General features: G+C 40.2%; 1 protein-coding gene across 3 annotated transcripts; it reads right to left on the reverse strand.

Moving 5' to 3' along the window:
- Positions 1-792: 792 nt before the first annotated feature.
- Positions 793-20,327, reverse strand: LOC135523140 (fasciculation and elongation protein zeta-2-like). 3 transcript variants are annotated; one of them, XM_064949863.1, is made up of 9 exons: positions 19,948-20,327; positions 18,851-18,959; positions 18,531-18,647; positions 18,042-18,177; positions 17,605-17,876; positions 17,176-17,256; positions 3,063-3,138; positions 2,787-2,852; positions 793-1,831 (listed from the first exon to the last, which is right to left on the reverse strand). In XM_064949863.1, exons 1-9 carry the CDS (start codon positions 20,253-20,255, stop codon positions 1,815-1,817), a joined length of 1,182 nt encoding a protein of 393 aa, XP_064805935.1. In that variant the 5' UTR covers positions 20,256-20,327; the 3' UTR covers positions 793-1,814. The 3 variants fall into 3 exon arrangements, with proteins under 3 accessions (XP_064805935.1, XP_064805937.1, XP_064805936.1); XM_064949865.1 differs by lacking the exon at positions 17,176-17,256; XM_064949864.1 differs by lacking the exon at positions 17,176-17,256 and having other exon boundaries at positions 17,584-17,876.
- Between the last annotated feature and the right edge of the window lie 603 nt (positions 20,328-20,930).

The raw sequence follows: 20,930 nt of genomic DNA on the forward strand, positions 1-20,930 counted from the left end.
TCTATCTCTAGATCTTTGTGTTTCATTCTCATTCCAAACAATAGTGATATTCTTGTGGTATCATTAAGTTCTTCATGGGGTGCCATGTGTTGGTTTGGTTGTCACATGGCCTAATTTGGCATATATCATCCCACTCATCCTGCAATCATGTTCCCATCGGTAGGTACCTACAAGCTTGGCCTAGCTGCCAAAATACCCTTTCATTTATTTATTTCATCTGGTTCCTGTCAGCTAGCTGGACATGGTTTGGCTGACACATGGCCAGCTGATAATGAAACAACAGTGTGTTTTGGAGTGTTTTTGTATTTCACGTGTATTATATGCACGTGTGAGTTACTCTTATCCTCAAGTATCAAGATGCCTACTGCTGAGGTGAAAGACACTGTTACCGAAGGAGCCATCTCTCTCACATTTGCACAAACCATTTGTTGTTCCTCTTTCCAATGTTTTCTCCTAGTTGGAGTTTGAAAAATGTGTTAACTGTCAATGTTTTGTGTTCCATATAACACTAGCTTTATGATTTCCCATGTTCCAATGAGGATTAGACTACAGTGGCATTGAAAGAGCATGGATCCCTGTTACAATATTAAAAGTACTGGCTGGGGGTATTGGCTAAAAGCAAGGTTGAGTTTGCATAACTAAATACGTTTTCTATGTTGTTCCATATCATTGTCATTGACGAGTAGCTGGAGTATGCTGTATGAGCAAAGATTTTAAAAAAGGGAGTTGACTCAGTAATGAAACAAAACCAGATTAAATTGGGTTTATCATTGACTTTATACATTTATTTGAAATAAAATATTTGCAAAGTAAATGAATAGTTTAGCAGATAAGTAGCTTAGTATAATAACATTTTGTCAAAAATAAGTCAATGTACAAAAAATTCTGGCAAATACAAAGGCATCTTAATTTATTGTGTATAGAATTATAATAATGCCCAGCTTGTGTGCACAGCCTTCACAAACTGGCCAGGTCTGGGCTGCATGGTGCCTCTGATTCAGGGCTTCAGTGAGCAATTATTTACTCACATGCATAGCTAGTAGTCACATCAGTGCTCGGTAATTAATTACAGTTCTGTTCACATTACCTTTGCAATTCCTTCTAAGTATGACAAAAATGGTACTACTACAGTATTTAGCTATGACTAAAAAATACATGTGCAGTGCTTTTAGGGAGGCCAAATGGTGGACTGAGTTGTGTAGAAAAATGTTAGTATTTAGTTCAAGGTTTATTTTAATACTCAAATGTATTTAAGCACTTTAAAAACTAATCTAAAATGTTTCATATCCCTGATATTACAAGTGCTGTGGAGTGCAGCTCAGTCGTTTCTGAGACCTTCAGATTAGGTGAATCCAATTAAGACACAAACCTTTGGATATGAGTAGCTTCAATCTTACTTCAGGGCCAAAAATGTAAGGCTCCCTTTCGTCCAAAAGGCTGTTGAAATCAGCCACATACAGTAGATGCTACACTAGAATGTATGAGTATCTTTCTTATGACTTTGAGTACTGAATTGTACACTGTACATAAAGTAAAAACCATTTTAAAAAAATACTTGAAGTAGTCAAATACACAAGGTTTGTGAAATCACCATGCTCAACACGGAGAAAATAAAACTGAATGAGCTATAAAACATCTATGGGTATTAAACAAAAAGGAGCAACTGATAAAATACCATGCATCATTAAGAATAAATTAAGCGTTCTTATGTTTTTATTTTTTATACACTGAGCAAGTCCTCTTCATTTTGCTTGTTGACATTGAAACCAGATCCCTCACCTTGTTTCCAAAATGTCAGTTATTGTCCTTCCAGTCTATGTTGGGCAAAGCACTGTGGAAAAAACACATATTAATGAGTATGGCTGAGACTAGGTGTGAATGCCAGTTAGGCTACTACGGGAAAATATAAAGTAAGAAATAGAACAGCCTTGGGTGGAGAAAAAGGAATTAAATAATAAAACAGGAGAAATAAAATAACCAAGTACCTGTATCTAGGTTTGATCAGGAAAACAGTCACAAGCAATCCAAACACACTTGAAACAGATACGGCAACAATACACAATATGCCAATACAGCCATTTAGTATTCAGTGAGCCCAGAGGGAGAAACCGGTTCCAATGGTTGTAAAAGTAGTGATTCCCAGGGAGCGTTTTAGTAGGACCCGTAAGGTCCATTTAGGATCACTTGAGGATGTGAAGGGTTAGGCAAAGCAAGGTCGTGGGTCAGGGATAACTTTGTGACACCAACGGGAGCAGCAATGGGGTCTACCATACCCTAAACAGCAGCAGTGTGACAGTGGGGGGTGGGGCAGGACAGTGACAGGACACAACGGCAGGGTACGGTTACATTACACTAAAGCTCAGTGGCCACTAGGGGTGCTCTCACGCAATGAGTGAACAACACCACACAGTACAGTGTCTGAATGTGTGCCACAAACCTCTCTGTCCATGGCTCTCACACCAGAGCTAGCAAGTACAATGCAGCGAGACATTGAACAGAAAATTGAGAATGGAGAGATTTTTTTTTAAAGAAATGAATGAAGGAAAAAGGAGATCACTCAACTGTAAATTGCCCTGTACCACACACACAAAATAAAAGGCACAACAACTTAAATAGTAGAACAGCCTAGTTTAAAATAGCCTAATGTGAAAATCATGAGTTATCAATAAACGTTATGTTCTTGAATTCTACAAAAATTGAGAGACAACAACTATACAAAAACGCAGAGACAACAGTATAGCCTACCCATGTTAAAATGTACATATAGAGAGGCTGAGTGTATTCACCTTTGAGAATGTAGTCTGTCAGAAGGCTGGGCACCTTGTCACTGTCGTCTCTCATAGCTTGCAGGACTGCAACAGAAACACAAACCAAACAGAAAAATGTATTTATTCCAGGAATGTATTTGACCAGGGTATGTCAACCATCTATAACACTAGATAAACAACTATACCCTGTACTTCAAGTAGCAAAAATGTTTTTTATTTATTTAAGATTCATGTGATGGGTGGGAGATAAATGCTCTGCACCTTACAGGTGCCACTTACTAAGGTGCCACTTACTTTGGGTAAGGATCTGAAGATCTTCCACCGATGGAGGGCCTCCTTTCTTCTCATATGGAATGACTGTAGTCAGATACTAAGAGAGACCATGGGGTAGAAACAATAGAGAAAAAGAGAGAGAATAAGTACAGTGCCTAGTGAAAGTGTAAACACCCCTTGTACATTTTCCCATTTTTCTGCCTTAAAATTCAATTACACATTATATTGTTTTCCTACTGATCTACACAACCTATCCCACATTTTGAAAGTGAAAGAAGAATTATAGAACATTTTCCAAATCAATACAAATTAAAAAACAAGTCTTGATTGCACATGTCTTCACACCCCAGAGTTAATACTTGGTGGAACCACCATCGGCAGGTATTACAGCTGTGAATCATTTTGAATGAGATCCTACCAACTTAACACAAATGTTCCTCTCACAGCTGTAATGGCTGCCTAAAGTTCTTCCACCAAGTATTAACTATGGTGTGTGAAGACATATTCAATTCAAGGCATCTTTGTTTTCTGTTCTATTTAATATAGAACATTTTCTATAATTTTCCTTTACATTGAAATTGTGTAGTAGGTTGTGTAGATTGGTCCGGGAAAAAAAATCTAATTTAATCCCTTTTTACATGTAATTTTAAGGCAGAAAAATATGAAAACTGTGCAAGGGGTGTGAAGACTTTCACTTGGCACTGTACATGCTAAAAACAATTGTTCAATTGCTGCTCCAATGTAGAAAGGCAATTGGTGATGTTTATTAAGACTACTTAAATACAGCAGAGAGGTGAGACAGCGAGTAATTCATGTTCAGTTTATGGAAATGTGACGCTGGGTGAATCAGCATTTTTAGGTGGGACTTGCGAAGCAAAAGTCCAGACTTTAAATTTTCGTCATATTTCTGACATTTGATTATTATTATTTAGCACATACTGGTCAGAACCAGTGTGTTTACATACAACTTTTAAAAATATATATATATTTAATACTTTTTTTAAATTACATTTTATACTTTTTAAGTTGTACATTTTTTTTGTCCTTTTTGTCCTCCATCCACTTTCATGGCAATTTCCTCAACATTCTAAAGGCCCCTTTGTGACATCATCAATTCCAACATTCCATTCACTGTAAATGAAACAATGCAACTTTTTAACCAGTTTTAACCAGTTAGTCAACAACTATTACACAATGAGCATATGAAATCTTCATCTACTTCTCTGCTTTTCAAATCTGAATGCAAAACAAAAATATTTTATTCTGATACAAAGTAACAGCTATTTTAGTCACAGCATCAACAACAACAACTTTTTATAAACAACTGAAATTTAGGCAAAAAGTTATGGGTATGACATCTTCGTCTACTTCTCTGCTATTCAAATCTGGCAACGGATTAAGAATAGCTTCTACCAATCAATCGATAGAGCTGTTTTAGTAACCAATCAACTGCTCTCTTTATAGATGCTGTTAGTCATGTCAGAAGCTAGCAGGTTCATTACTTACCAACAACAGCTGCATATTCCATTAAAACTGAAACACGTTTGGAAATTCACTTTCCTTGCTATCATGAATCTAGCAAGTAACTTTTCTGGGTCAGAGTGCGGTATTTATTTATTAGTTTCAAAGCATAAATGTTTGTTAGCATGAACTTCTTATGGATCAAATCCCTTTAGTGGGATTGATTTGACAACATCCGGTGAAATGGCAGAGCACCAAATTCAAATTAAATATATATAAATATTAAACCTTCGTGAAATCACACATGCAAATGCACCAAATTAAAGCTACACTTGTTGTTAATCAAGCCAACGTGTCAGATTTCAAAAAGGCTTTACGGCGAAAGCAAACCATGCTATTATCTGAGGACAGCACCCCATCAAACAAAGTCAATCATAATTCAACCCGCCAGGCACGACACCGAACTCAGAAATAAAGATATAATCCATGCCTTACCTTTGACGAGCTTCTTCTGTTGGCACTCCAATATGTTCCATAAACATCACAAATGGTAATTTTGTTCGATTAATTCCATCGTTATATATCCAAAATGTCCATTTATTTGTCGCATTTGATCCAGAAAAACACCGGTTCCAACTCACGCAACCTGACTACAAAATATCTCATAAATTACCTGTAATCTTTGTCCAAACATTTCAAACAACTTTCCTAACACAACTTTAGGTATTTTTTAACGTAAATAATCAATAACATTTAAGACGGGATAAACTGCGTTCAATACCGGAGGAAAACAAAGTGGAGCGTGCTTTTCAGGTCTATCAAACAGTACACTTCACTCAACCCTTGTTCTGGACAGCCCTATTTCTTCATTACACAAAGGAAAAACATCAACCAATTTCTAAAGACTGTTGACATCCAGTGGAAGCAATAGTAACTGCAAGCAACTGCCTTAGAATTCTAGATTCCCAATGAAACCCCATTGAAAAGTGAGTAACCTCAAAAACAAACATCCTGGAAGGTTTGTCCTCGGAGTTTGAGCAATTTAAAACATATATATTTCACTGTGACCTGCTCCTGACTGTAGGCAGTGAGTCATGCTGTTGCTGAGTGATTGAGAGATCAGGAGTGGTGTGTGTGTTGAGAGAGCACTACAGTTATTGGCTGAGCCAGGTGAGCGAGAGGAACAAGAGCAGCACGCGTGCACGTTGTGACAACTTTTTACCAGTTGTTGGTAGGCTATTTAGATTGTCATTGTGGAGCCACCTTTTTCCATAAAATATGTTCATACTCTAGAACTGATGCATATCAAAAAATAATAGAGACCAGGCACTGGAAAAGGACTTTTTAGGCGCACTAGAACGCATTACATGAATCCGCTTGGTTTAAACTGCATTCTAAAGTTGACTGCTTAAGTGCTTTATACATGCTCAGTTCATGGGTACCGGGGGCTGCCCGAGTGGACATATTAAATGGAAGTTATGGAACTTCCTCACCTGGTTCTTTTTATGGGGAAAAGTCCTCAATGAAACTGACTTTAGGCTAAATGTGGAGAATTATACATTTGCTTATTTTGGCCATCAAGTAAACCTAGTAATATATATGCCATTGTAGGCTACCATTTTATACAATAAATATGTTGAAATGACGATATCACTGGAGTCCTTACAAATCAATTTGTGCAACCTGTGTAGCCTATCTGGGGCTGGAAAACCAATTTAATAAATAGCCTATAACTTTGTTGTTGTAGCCGTGTGTTATTATGAACAGTAGTCATATTAGGCTACAGGTGAATCACATTCAGAAAAATAAACTGGCTGTTGTTGACAAGCATATTAAGTTCATATATATATATTATTCATATTTAATTCAGTGATTGAAATTATGACCCCATTCTCTGTAGCCTATTCCAGCAGACTATTGGGGAAAGAAGAACTTATATTTGCAAAATTGCCTTGCTATTCATGTTGAATAAATTAGTCTTAATTTGAATGAAGCAAGTTTACATCTTGCCTACATCTTGTCTAGAATACTGTAGACTATCTGAAATTAGATGTAAGGCCTATACGGGGCTATAGGCTACCTGCCTTTATCTGAGCAAACTAGCGTAAAATTGAATTAGAATCAAAAACCCTGAATTTAGTTTGAAGCCTATGCCTATTGAAATGACAAGTCAATGGCGGTTCGTAGTCTTAACATCTGGCACATAATAACAGCACAATTGCCAGAAAAGAGCCTAACATTCATTTCTTTATGTTCATCCAAGTGTTTCTTGCTCAGAGATTTTGAGACCCTCTATTCAACTTTCATCACTCAAACTCTCCTGTGGGATTTATCTATAGTTATGCACATGCACAAAGGGGATAAGGGCACAAGGCGATACCCTGTAACCATAATAACCTTGGTTTCATGCATGTTAACATTAGAAGCCTCCTCCCTAAGTTTGTTTTATTCACTGATTTGGCACACTCTGCCAACCCGGATGTTCTAGCTGTGTCTGAATCCTGGCTTAGGAAGACCACCAAAAATTCAGAAATGTTCATCCCAAACTACAACATTTTCAGACAAGATAGAACTGCCAAAGGGGGCAGTGTTGCAATCTACTGCAAAGATAGCCTGCAGAGTTCTGTCCTACTATCCAGGTCTGTACCCAAACAATTTGAACTTTTAAAAATCCACCTCTGTAAAAACAAGTCTCTCACCGTTGCCGCCTGCTATAGACCCCCTCTGCCTCTAGCTGTGCTCTGAACACCATATGTGAACTGATTGCCCCCCATCTATCTTCAGAGCTCGTGCTGCTAGGCGACCGAAACTGGAACATGCTTAACACCCCAGCCATCCTACAATCTAAGCTTGATGCCCTCAATCTCACACAAATTATCAATGAACCTACCAGGTACCTCCCCAAAGCCGTAAACACGGGCACCCTCATAGATATCATCCTAACCAACTTGCCCTCTAAATACACCTCTGCTGTCTTCAACCAAGATCTCAGCGATCACTGCCTCATTGCCTGCATCCGTAATGGGTCAGCGGTCAAACGACCTCCACTCATCACTGTCAAACTCTCCCTGAAACACTTCAGCGAGCAGGCTATTCTAATCGACCTGGCCAGGGTTTCCTGGAAGGATATTGATCTCATCCCGTCAGTAGAGGATGCCTGGTTATTTTTTTTTAAATGCCTTCCTAACCATCTTAAATAAGCATGCCCCATTCAAGAAATTTTGAACCAGGAACAGATATAGCCCTTGGTTCTCCCCAGACCTGACTGCCCTTAACCAACACAAAAACATCCTATGGCGTTCTGCATTAGCATCGAACAGCCCCTGTGATATGCAGCTTTTCAGGGAAGCTAGAAACCATTATATACACGCAGTTAGAAAAGCCAAGGCTCGCTTTTTCAAGCAGAAATTTGCTTCCTGCAACACTAACTCAAAAAAGTTCAGGGACACTGTAAAGTCCATGGAGAATAAGAACACCTCCTCCCAGCTGCCCACTGCATTGAAGATAGAAAACACTGTCACCACTGATAAATCCACTATAATTGAGAATTTCAATAAGCATTTTTCTACGGCTGGCCATGCTTTCCACCTGGCTACCCCTACCCCGGTCAACAACACTGCACCCCCCATAGCAACTTGCCCAAGCCTTCCCCATTTCTCCTTCTCCCAAATCCAGTCAGCTGATGTTCTGAAAGAGCTGCAAAATCTGGACCCCTACAAATCAGCCGGGCTTTCTCTCATCCCTTTCTTTCTAAAATTATCTGCCGAAATTGTTGCCCCCCTTGTTACTAGCCTGTTCAACCTCTCTTTCATGTCGTCTGAGATTCCCAAAGATTGGAAAGCAGCTGCGGTCATCCCCCTCTTCAAAGGGGGACACACTCTTGACCCAAACCGCTACAGACCTCGATCTATCCTACCCTGCCTTTCTAAGGTCTTTGAAAGCCAAGTCAACAAACAGATTACCGACCATTTTGAATCTCACCATACCCTCTCTGCTATGCAATCTGGTTTCAGAGCTGGTCATGGGTGCACCTCAGCCACGCTCAAGGTCCTAAACGATATCTTAACCGCCATCGATAAGAAACATTACTGTGCAGCCATATTCATTGATCTGGCCAAGGCTTTTGACTGTCAATCACCACATGCTCACTGTGTTTAACAACCCTCCAGGCAAGCTTCAATGCCATACAACTCTCCTTCCGTGGCCTCCAATTGCTCTTAAATAAGAGTAAAACTAAATGCATGCTCTTCAACCGATCGCTGCCTGCACCTGCCTGTCTAACATCACTATTCTGGACGGCTCTGACTTAGAGTACGTGGACAACTACAATGACAGAAAAAGAAAAATCCAGAAAATCACATTGTAGGATTTTTAATGAATTTATTTGCAAATTATGGTGGAAAATAAGTATTTGGTCAAAAACAAAAGTTTATCTCAATACTTTGTTATATACCCTTTGTTGGCAATGACAGAGGTCAAACGTTTTGTGGCTGTTGCTGGGCAACACGGACTTTCAACTCCCTCCAAAGATTTTCTATGGGGTTGAGATCTGGAGACTGGCTAGGCCACTCCAGGACCTTGAAATGCTTCTTACGAAGCCAGTCCTCCGTTGCCCGGGCGGTGTGTTTGGGATCATTGTCATGCTGAAAGACCCAGCCACGTTTCATTTCAATGCCCTTGCTGATGGAAGGAGTTTTTCAGTCGTCCTGGTCCGTTTGCAGAAAAACAGCCCCAAAGCATGATGTTTCCACCCCCATGCTTCACAGTAGGTATGGTGTTCTTTGGATGCAACTCAGCATTCTTTGACCTCCAAACACGACGAGTTGAGTTTTTACCAAAAAGTTATATTTTGGTTTCATCTGACCATATGACATTCTTCTTCTGGATCATCCAAATGCTCTCTAGCAAACTTCAGACAGGCCTGGACATGTACTGGCTTAAGCAGGGGGACACGTCAGGCACTGCAGGATTTGAGTCCCCGGCGGCGTAGTGTGTTACTGATGGTAGGCTTTGTTATTTTGGTCCCAGCTCTGTTCTGGGATTTTTACTCACTGTTCTTGTGATCATTTTGACCCCACGGGGTGAGATCTTGCGTGGAGCCCCAGATCAAGGGAGATTATCAGTGGTCTTGTATGTCTTCCATTTCCTAATAATTGTTCCCACAGTAGATTTCTTCAAACCAAGCTGCTTACCTATTGCAGATTCAGTCTTCCCAGCCTGGTGCAGGTCTACAATTTTGTTTCTGGTGTCCTTTGACAGCTCTTTGGTCTTGGCCATAGTGGAGTTTGGAGTGTGACTGTTTGAGGTTGTGGACAGGTCTCTTTTATACTGATAACAAGTTCAAACAGGTGCCATTAATACAGGTAACGAGTGGAGGACAGAGGAGCCTCTTAAAGAAGAAGTTACAGGTCTGTGAGAGCCAGAAATCTTGCTTGTTTGTAGGTGACCAAATACTTATTTTCCACCATAATTTGCAAATAAATTCATAAAAAATTCTACAATGTGATTTTCTGGATTTTTTTTTCTCCATTTTGTCTGTCATAGTTGAAGTGTACCTATGATGAAAATTACAGGCCTCTCTCATCTTTTTAAGTGGGAGAACTTGCACAATTGGTGGCTGGCTAAATACTTTTTTGCCCCACTGTGGGTGTCTGGTTAGACTGTAAACTCTCCTTCCAGACCCACATCAAACATCTCCAATCCAAACTTAAATCTAGAATTGGACTCCTATTTCGCAACAAAGCATCCTTCACTCATGCTGCCAAACATACCCTTGTAAAACTGACCATCCTACCAATCCTCGACTTCGGCGATGTCATTTACAAAATAGCCTCCAATACCCTACTCAACATATTGGATGCAGTCTATCACAGTGCCATCCGTTTTGTCACCAAAGCCCCATATACTACCCACCATTGCAACCTGTACGCTCTCGTTGGCTGGCCCTCGCTTCATACTCGTCGCCAAACCCACTGGCTCCATGTCATCTCCAAGACCCTGCTAGGTAAAGTGCCCCCTTATCTCAGCTCGCTGGTCACCATAGCATCACCCACCCATCTCTCTGGTCACCCCCAAAACCAATTCTTTCTTTGGCCACCTCTCCTTACAGTTCTCTGCTGCCAATGACTGGAACGAACTACAGAAATCTCTGAAACTGGAAACATTTATCTCCATCACTAGCTTTAAGCACCAGCTGTCAGAGCATCTCACAGATTACTGCACCTGTACATAGCCCACCTATAATTTAGCCCAAACAACTACCTCTTTCCCTACTATATTTATTTTATTTATTTATTTATTTAGCTCCTTTACACCCCCTTATTTTTATTTCTACTTTGCACATTCTTCCACTGCAAATCTACCATTCCAGTGTTTTACTTGCTATATTGTATTTACTTTGCCACCATGGCCTTTTTTTTGCCTTTACCTCCCTTATCTCACCTCATTTGCTCACATCGTATATAGACTTGTTTCTACTGTATTATTGACTGTATGTTTGTTTTACTCCATGTGTAATTCTGTGTCGTTGTATGTGTCGAACTGCTTTGCTTTACCTTGGCCAGGTCGCAATTGTAAATGCTTACCTGGTTAAATAAAGGTGAAATAATATTTATATATATTTTTTAATTACTAAATAGAGAGCCAGAGATCAATGAAGCCTACCCAGAAGAAAAACACCTGTTCCTGACCTTCCCCCTCCCGTTGTTGCTGGCTTTCTCAGATTCTGTCTCTGCTGTTAAGCTCCTGACTTTGCCGGTAATGGGCTACACCAGCGGTCGGCAACCTTTTCCATTTGTAGTGCCAAGTTATCATACCATTTCTACTGATCTTACATGTCAGTTATGATTTTTATATGCACATTTACGTGGAACTTTATTTTAATGTAATTTATAAAGTCTTCATATCTCAAAATGAATGTTATGTGGTAAATCTAAATTATATCTAAATGAAAATTATACAAATCTAAAAGTAACTTTTATTTTCATTGCCAATATGTAAAAATAGCCTACACAAAGACAACAAATAAATACATTGCAACCTGCAGGTAGAAAATATCCTGATAAAAATAAATATAATCTAAATCACATTGGCTATGCATGACCTGTCTGCAAGGAACTTGCATTGTGTCAGCTATTATATTAACTTGGTCTGGCCTGAAGCTCGTGCTAGCAAACTTGCAACATTGTATAAAATATTCTGGGTCCTCGGAGTTTCCAGCTCCAGTGAACTCTTGACAGACAGACACAGCTGCAGGCTATTTTGCACAAGGGATAAGAAGTAATCAGGTAGACCTATTTTATGACGCTTCCACCAGATCAGAGCATGACATTTCTTCCCCTTTCATGCTGAGCTGTAATCGAAAGGGAGCGAGCTGGAAAGATGTTTCAAATAGGCTGTGTTGAGGAACAACTGTAATTTTCAATGGATGTAAAAACAGACTTTGTCTACTCGCTGCTTGATGTGAAGGAAAAATTATTATCAGAAATTCCACAGTGATGGCGAGTTAAGACAATCATAATAAAAAAAATAAGACAATCATAAATAGTATTAGATCCTCAAATGGGCACAATTGTAGACCTACATTTGCTCGCAGACCAAGTAGACTAGTCCTTCTTCTATATGCGTAATCAGTTGTGTGTCCCTTACTCAAGATTGACAGGAGTGCTCAAAACAAAAGACAATTAATAAATTGACAACTCATACATGGAATGAAATAAACCATAACTTTTTTCTCACAGCCTAAGTTGTGCGCTCTGCAAACAACGTGTCCACTCCAACAATGACAACAGTAAAATTGTAAAATAATAATATATTGAGTGCATTAACAGAAATTACCAAGGCCAAACAAACATTGTAGATTAGAAATTATGGGAGTAAAGAGTAATTGTGCCATCCCCGCGGCCTCCTCAATAGATTAGTCTACTCAGACAGGCGTGAAACAGACAGGTTTCTTGTGTGCCATAATTTGTTTATGTACTCTACATGGCCAAAAGTATGCGGACACCCCTTAAAATTAGTGGATTTAGCTATTTCAGCCACACCCATTGCTGACAGGTGTATAAAATCGAGCACACCACCATGCAATCTCCATAGACAAACATTGGCAGTAGAATGAAGAGCTCAGTGACTTTCAACATGGCACAGTTATAGGATGCCACCTTTCCAACAAGTCAGTTCGTCAAATTTCTGCCCTGCTAGAGCTGCCTAGGTCAACGGTAAGTGCTTTTATTGTGAAGTGGAAACATCTAGGAGCAACAATGGCTCAGCCGCAAAGTGGTAGGCCACACAAGTGCTAAAGCACGTAGCGCGTAAAAATCGTCTGGAGCAACAACGGCTCAACCAAGTGCTGAAGTGTGTAGCGCATAAAAAATCCTCTGTCTTCGGTTGCAACACTCACTGCCGACTTCCAAACTGCCTCTGGTAGCAACTTCAGCACCAGAACTGTTCGTTGGGAGCTTCATGAATGGGTTTCCATGGCCGAGCAGCCACACACAAGCTTCAGATCCCCATGCACAATGCCAAGCGTTGGCTAGAATGGTGTAAAGCTCGCTGTCAGTGGAATTGCGTTCTCTGGAGTGATGAATCATGCTTCACCATCTGGCAGTCCGACAGACGAATCTGGGTTTGACTGATGCCAGGAGAACGCCACCTGCCTGAATGCATAGTGCCAACTGTAAAGTTCGGTGGAAGAGGAATAATAGTCTGGGGCTGTTTTTCATGGCCCCTTAGTTCCAGTGAAGGGAAATCTTAACGCTACAGCATACAATAACATTCAAGATGATTCTGTGTTTCCAACTTTGTGGCAACAGTTTGGTCATGGCCCTTTCCTGTTTCAGCATGACAATGACCCCGTGCACAAACCGAGGTCCATACAGAAATGGTCGGTTGAAATTGGTTCGGAATAACTTGACTGGCCTGCACAGAGCCCTGACCTCAACCCCATCGAACACCGTTGGGATGAATTGGAATGCAGACTGCGAGCCTGGCCTAATCCCCCAACATCAGTGCCGACCTCACTAATACTCTTGTGGCTGAATGGAAGCAAGTCCCTGAAGCAATGTTCCAACATCTAGTGGAAAATAGGGCTAGGCTATATATCGAATGAATGTTTTTGCGCGATATTCCAAATGCCTGTATCGCAGAATCAAGGATTTTGTAATTTTTTGTTTTCATGAGCACTTATGTCGGCTTGTTCTCATGTTGTCTTTTTGGTCTCGTCTCGTTCGCTCCTTCTGTGCTGTGCACCTTCCCATTACACCAGAGATCTGTATATAATGACAAGATGCTCATGTCTCCGCCCTAACAACAGGTGTCGTTGTTCGAAAGGAGGGAAGGCTGGCAACAAGCTTAGGTTCAAAATAAGCGCATAGAAACGCATTGGCCTTATTTTGGACAGATTTTAGTGAGAGTGAAACCTCTCATTTCGCCTCTTTCTCCCAAGACCCTCCCCCTACAACTCACAAAAACAAAGATGAGAGATCACCTCTTCCTCTCTGACAAACGGTTTCAACTTGCTATTTGCATTTGAGGTTTGGTCCAACAGAATCGGTCACATGGACACCGAAACACATGGAGACATTATTTCACTGTAATAGAGGAGAAGGTAACCTTTCAAACCATACCCTGTTTATATTTTAATTCCTCAAATTTCATGCAGAGCAGCCTACTAAAATGGATGTACCAATGAACATTCATTCTGGAAAATGAATGATCAGTTGGTAGCACACACATTACGGTACCACGTATCGCTAGCAGCATTTTTGTCAAATAAAGATAGATATACTAGCTGTTTAGTCTGTTTTATAAATGTGCAATAAGAATAAAACAATTATATAAGGAATTGGCAACTTGTTCTCATTCTGAGAAAGAAGGTAGGCCACTTTATTTCAACATCTGTTCAAATAGTTGGAGACGGACAGAAGGTTGTGTTCGTAACAATTCAACTGTTTTGCCTTGTCAGCTGAATTCAGAGCTTGTGAAATTATACCTAGATCCAATTTGGCTAAACTTGAAATATAAATATTAGCTGGCTACTTACTAGCACGTGGGCTTGTGCTTGAGAGATTGTTTATGAGACCGGTGTTCATTTTCTATAATGCCTGATACATTATTAGTTGATGTGCAATATGCATAGTTCTGGTTAAATTTGAAACAAAAATAGCTTTTTTATAGACAGACCGGAAAGCCATATCAGTGATTATTACAAAAAAAAGAAGGTACAACTATTGTGATAAAATAATTAAATTATTAGTGGGTCTTATGGTTGTTGAAGGCATATATTCAGCCTAGATATAATTTCACAAGCTCTGAATTCATTAGATTATTGCTGACTGATTAAAATACAGTGTATTTTACCTTTAAATTGTACAACAAAGCTTATTTAGAGAAAACATATTTTTTTTAATTGAGATATATATTGCGAATCTCCCATAAGTTTGAGAAAATCAAGATATGAGTTTTAGGCCATATCGCCCAGCCCTAGTGGAAAGCCTTCCCAGAAGTGTGGAGGCTATTATAGCAGCAAAGGTGGGGACCAACTCCATATTAATGCCCATGATTTTTGAATTGAGATGTTCGACGAGCAAGTATCCACATACTTTTGGTCATGTAGTGTATATTTTCCACTGTTCGACTAAATAAATCTCGGTCGACCAACAGCCTATCAACCAAACAATCGACTAACTGGGGTCAGCCTTAATACACTGCTTTCAGAAAGTATTCATACCCCTTGACTTATTCCACATTATGTTGTGTTACAGCCTGAATTCAAAATTGATTAAATATTTATTTTTCTCACCCACTTCGAATGTAAATTGTGCATCTATTTATCTGAAACCCACAGCATGATTGATTCAGAGTTTCTTTGCTATCCTAAGAGTGTTGCCCACATGATCCGGCTTTTTATTCCCATCTTCTAACAAAATAATTCTTTGTTCTGTGTTTCTTCTGTAACTTCTTGATGCCCGCATCCCGTTACCGGGATCATTTGTCAACATCCGCTGAATTGCAGAGCGCCAAATTCAAATTAAATGGCTATTTTTTTTTATTTTCATGAAATCACAAGTGCAATATAGCAAAACACAGCTTAGCTTAGCTTTGTCTGATTTCAAAAAAGCTTTTCAGTGAAAGCATACCAAGCGTTTATATAAGGACATCTCTCTCAGTAGACAAAACATTACAAACAGCTAGCCGCCAAGTAGATTGGTCACGAAAGTCAGAAAAGCAATAAAATGAAACGCTTACCTTTGATGATCTTCGGTTGTTTGCACTCACGAGACTCCCAGTTACACAATAAATGTTCCTTTTGTTCCATAAAGATTATTTTTATATCCAAAATACCTCCATTTGATTGGCGCGTTATGTTCAGAAATCCACAAGCTTGAGCGGTCACTACCAGGCTCGAGCGGTCACTTCCAAATTGTCACGTACTGACCTTAGTTCCTTTTTTAGGCCTCTATTTTGGTTTGGTCAGGGCATGAGTTGGGGTGGGCATTCAATGTTTTTCAGTCTTTGTTTTGTTCTGTGTGTTGTATTTCTATGTGTTTGGCCTGGTATGGTTCCCAATCAGAGGCAGCTGTCAATCGCTGTCTCGGATTGAGAACCATACTTAGGTAGCCTGTTCCCACCTGTGTTTGTGGGGAGTTATTTTCTGTTTAGTGTTTCTGTTGCACCTTACAGAACTGTTCGTTTGTCGGTTTGTTGTTTTTGTTCTGGAAATCATCTTCATTAAAAGTATTATGAATACGTACCACGCTGCACTTTGGTCCTCTTCTCCTTCTCCCGACAACAATCCATACACAAACAGTATCCGTAAAGTTCGTAGAAACATGTCAAACGTTTTTTTATAATCAATCCTCAGGTTGTTTTTACAATCGATAATATTTCAACCGGGACTGTAGCTTCTTCAATAGGAGAGAGAGAGAAAATGTCTGCTCCAAGCTGTTGCGCATGCAAAACGCTGCTGGCACCCAGTAATACAATGACGCCATGTGATCTTTCTTGCTAATTCTTCAAAATAAAAGCCTGAAACGATGTCTAAAGACTGTTCACACCATGGGGAAGCAATAGGAAAAGGAATCTGGTTGATATCCCTTTAAATGGAGTGAAGGCAGGCAATGGAACAGAGAGCTTTCAGGAAAAACAGCACTTCCTTGTTGGATTTTCCTCAGATTTTCACCTGCAATATCAGTTCTGTTATAATCACTGACAATATTTTGACAGTTTTGGAAACTTTAGAGTGTTTTCTATCCTAATCTGATAATTATATGCATATTCAAGATTCTGGGCCTGAGAAATAGGCAGTTTCATTTGGGTACGTTTTTCATCCAAACATCAAAATACTGCCCCCTACATTCAACAGGTTAAGTTTTCAAAGCAACTGTAGCTGAGACATTTTTGTGATCTAACTTCCCTACAATCCAAATTAATACGGTTGATATAGTAGTTTATCAAAGTAATTATTTTACGACAATAAACGTTGACTATATGCAACTGCTTTGCTTTAAATAGTAAAGTAAAACTTCTACCACTAACACAAAAATAATTTTAAAGAGTTAAAGCAAGTCCCACCAATTGTACTTCATGTACAATTACCATCTAGTTGACCAACAAAAACACACACATCACCAATGAAGAGGGCAACAGACAGAGAGAAAGAGAGAAATATAGGCACCTGTCTTTCAATGCCACCACTCCCAAAAGTTTGCCAGAAGCCATTTTGAATGGCAGAGGAGAGGCCCTCCATGCTGAAGCGCTGGAGAGGAAGGAAGTGATGCAGAGAAATGGGAAGTAAGAGGCACACAAACAGGAAACAAGCAGGTGAAGAGAGAAGGAACCATACGCAAGGTTTAAAAGGTCAAAAATGCCAAAACAATAAACCAGTAAATTAGTTTGTAAAAAGAGCAAAGTAATAAGGTATCAAGAAAGTAATAAGGGGGACATCTGCACAAGCAATAAATAAGTTGTATAAGGTTTGAATATATTTTAAAAGGTTACTCTGTCCACTCTGAATGTAAGCAATGCCATGAAACAGTGGATCAGCAGGCATTGTGTGTGTGTTTGTGTGTGTGTGTGCACGCACAGCATGGATGGTGTCACTCACTGATCCTAGTGCTTGTGTTCTCTCTGGTCGGCCCTGCGGGGCCCCGGCACCACTCTTGAGTTTTTTCTTTTTCTTCAGTAGTTCCTTGTGTTCCTTTTGTCTGTTCTGCACATCTATCAGGATAGAGATGAAGCTGTTCTTCACCTCTTTTTCAAAGTCCAGTTCATCCCTGAGGGCCAGGTGTTGAATCAGCTCCTCACTGTAATGTCTGATGGCTGTCTCCACCTCCTCTAGCCGCTCATTCAGCTCTGATAAACACAGGGTCCTCTCTCCTGCACACACACACACACACACACACACAACCACACACAGACAGAAATGTAGCATAAGAATGCAAACACACTTTCAACCTCCTTCTAACCCTCCCTCACACCATTTGCACACACACACACACACACATGCACACACACACACCTAACTGACAGAGATATACTCACGCTCTTCATAGCTGTGGTTTGTTCTGGAGCGCTGGATGTCTAGAGAGAGCATGGAGAGGTCTGACTGAGAGGGGTGGTTCTGCTCTGCCTCCAGGTCAGGAGAGTCCTGCATCATCTCCTCTATCTCCTCAATAACCTACAATACACACGGTAACACCACACATTTGGGATCAATTCCATTTCTATTCCTGTCTGTTGCATTGGACATAGAATTTCTCTATGTAGTGCTATTCCATTTCTTGGAATGACATTTTATTATTGAATTGACTGGAAATGTCAATAGAATAGACTCCAACTCTGGTTAACACACAAACACCGGCTCAGTCCACCTGTCATCTGTCTATGTGAAGCACATTCAAGCAACAGGTACAAGCCCCATACCCAGCTCTGCTCCACTGTATTCCATCTTTGATAAAGTGCAGGTCAATCTTGGTCTATTCCAGGCAGAGCTGTGGGTTGGTAGGTTGGTAAATTGGTGGGTAGCCCTACCTGTTCTGCGGTGAAGAGGGGTTCGTCATTGATGCAGGAGACGATGATGGTGTGCATGTCCATCTGTTCCCTCAGCTCCTCATCGTCGGACAGCTCCAGTGTTGCATCATCCACCCTCTGACAGGTCAGGGGAAGGGATTTAATCAAAACTAAATCCTGGCACAATGAAATCTGAATTTTAGATTGGAGCTATAAACAGATTGGACAGGAAGGTAGGGCAGGGAGAGGGAGAGTGGTAGAGATATAGGGAGAAAGAGAGAGGGGAGATGGAAGGAAAGGGGCAAAGAGAGAGCCCTCTATGAAGCAAGATCTTGACTCACTGGTTTGTCTTCGAGGTTTAGACTGGGGAGATGGAGGGTGCGGGTTCTAGACTGTTTCCAGTCTACTGCCATGACATTACCATAATTATCTGAAAGAGCATTCCAGATCCTGTGTGGGAAATGAGATGAGAGACACATAAAAGTGAACACCACCGTCTCTAGGTCCAAAGCCCATGTAGAGAAGTGATAGCTAACTTCTAATAATGGTCAACAGTGGTTATATTTGGGATAATGACACTGCACTGTGCATGTAGCCAAATATTGGTTACCAAGTGACAGATGCCACAAGGTCACAAACATCTTACAAAAGATTTACCCAGATGATACTGTACATTTTCGATCAAAAACATACATTGGAAGCAGTAAAATGAAGACTAATCCTCCAGCTGTGCGATATGTTTGGGCTGTTGATAATGCTACAGCCGCACTGCTTTAAGACAGTATTATGAATAGTGAAATGGTGAGACATTAATAACTAATATATAATTTATAAACAGCATGGTATTAGGCTAACTATTTATTAACCACAGACAGACAGTGGGATCAACTATCTCTACCCAAGGCATTATCCAAATCTTTCATCTTTTAGGAGGGGATAAATGTGAATTGTCCTATTCTGAACTCTAGGGAAGGGTATTTGGGTCAACATTCTAATCTGGAGTTTAGTGGGATGTCTTTGTTAGGCATATTTGGGACACCATGCACGGACATGTTTTCAACAGAGATTATGTGAGTTCTAAAATCTAGTTTGACGGAGAAGTCACATGACCACTGATAACGTTGCTTATTGACAAGTCATCAGCATAACTGGCAGTAAGCATAGCAACAATAATGCATGAAAAACATACTTATAAACGTAAACTTCTAGTGAAATTTATGTAGCCTTACTGTAAGCCTATAGCAATATTCTCGAATAGGTGTAAATATGATATACGCCTATCTAATACAATGTTGAATGTTGGCAGTTTGCATCAACTATCAATACACGTGACTGCATGTATGAGTGGAACGCAATTATGCAGAGCGAGACATTGAAATGTGACAGTATGTTGCAAGGGACGAACTAACTTTGGCCACGAGTCATTTAGCTTACTCACTCGTCGTTCCTCAGTGTTGTGTCCTCGTCGATAATGTTTACAGGGGCAATGTTCTCAGCTTTGGTGTTGAAATTTCGGAAACACATTGTCAATTTCTCGTCTAAATTGTTCACCAGATCTTCCATGGACTTTAAGCTGCCCATTTCGCCCGAAAAGCTGCTGTTGAGCTCTGGAAGAACCTTCAGAACGTCTGTCACCTGCTCGACAACCAAGTTTACTCGGTCCATCCGAGTCCCCTGCTCTGAAACCGGCTCAAATTCCTTAAAATCGTGCCACTCATCATCGAAATGCGCAAAGGGCGCCGCCATGCCTGCCGCGCGAAACACCCTATGTGCCTCTGATGAATGATGTATGCGGCGATGTAATGTCAGGACACTGCATCCTCCAGTGCGAGCTGTGTCTCTGTGGACCCGTCCGAAAACTATTTTTCTCCACCTCCAAGGTCCTAACCTCTTGGGGTTTGCAGATATATACAAACAGGATAGGTGCAAGCAATATGGTAATATAACAACATTCGGGGAGCATACGCATTAGTGCTTACACCTTTCTGAGTTTTACAGATCTGCAATCGCTGAACACTAAGGTCAAAGGAAATGGAGCCTGGGGTTCCTTTCAGTTCGGGCTTCCCTCTCACAAAATGACCCTTTGACACAAAAACGTAACTAAATGCACTGACACAGATAGAGGCCAAACAAATGATCTGGCAGATTATTTTCAATAATCTATAACATTAAATAATTTATGGTCCCAAGACCCAAACTATGGAGTGTAATGACATTTACACAATAAGAGTAGATAAGCTAGGCTCCAGTCAAATTCAGACCAGTCACCAGAGAATGACTAGACATTTTGATGTTTCAGGGACTAATTTGACATTGGTTTGCAAACATTATGTGCCAACACCTTTTTGCTCTTGTATAGCAACACTACAAAGCAGCATCCCAACATCTGAAAAATAAGAAATAGGTTTTCTTGGAAAGAAT

This window comes from Oncorhynchus masou, chromosome 30 (genome assembly GCF_036934945.1).
Source record: "Oncorhynchus masou masou isolate Uvic2021 chromosome 30, UVic_Omas_1.1, whole genome shotgun sequence".
Lineage (NCBI taxonomy): Eukaryota > Metazoa > Chordata > Actinopteri > Salmoniformes > Salmonidae > Oncorhynchus > Oncorhynchus masou.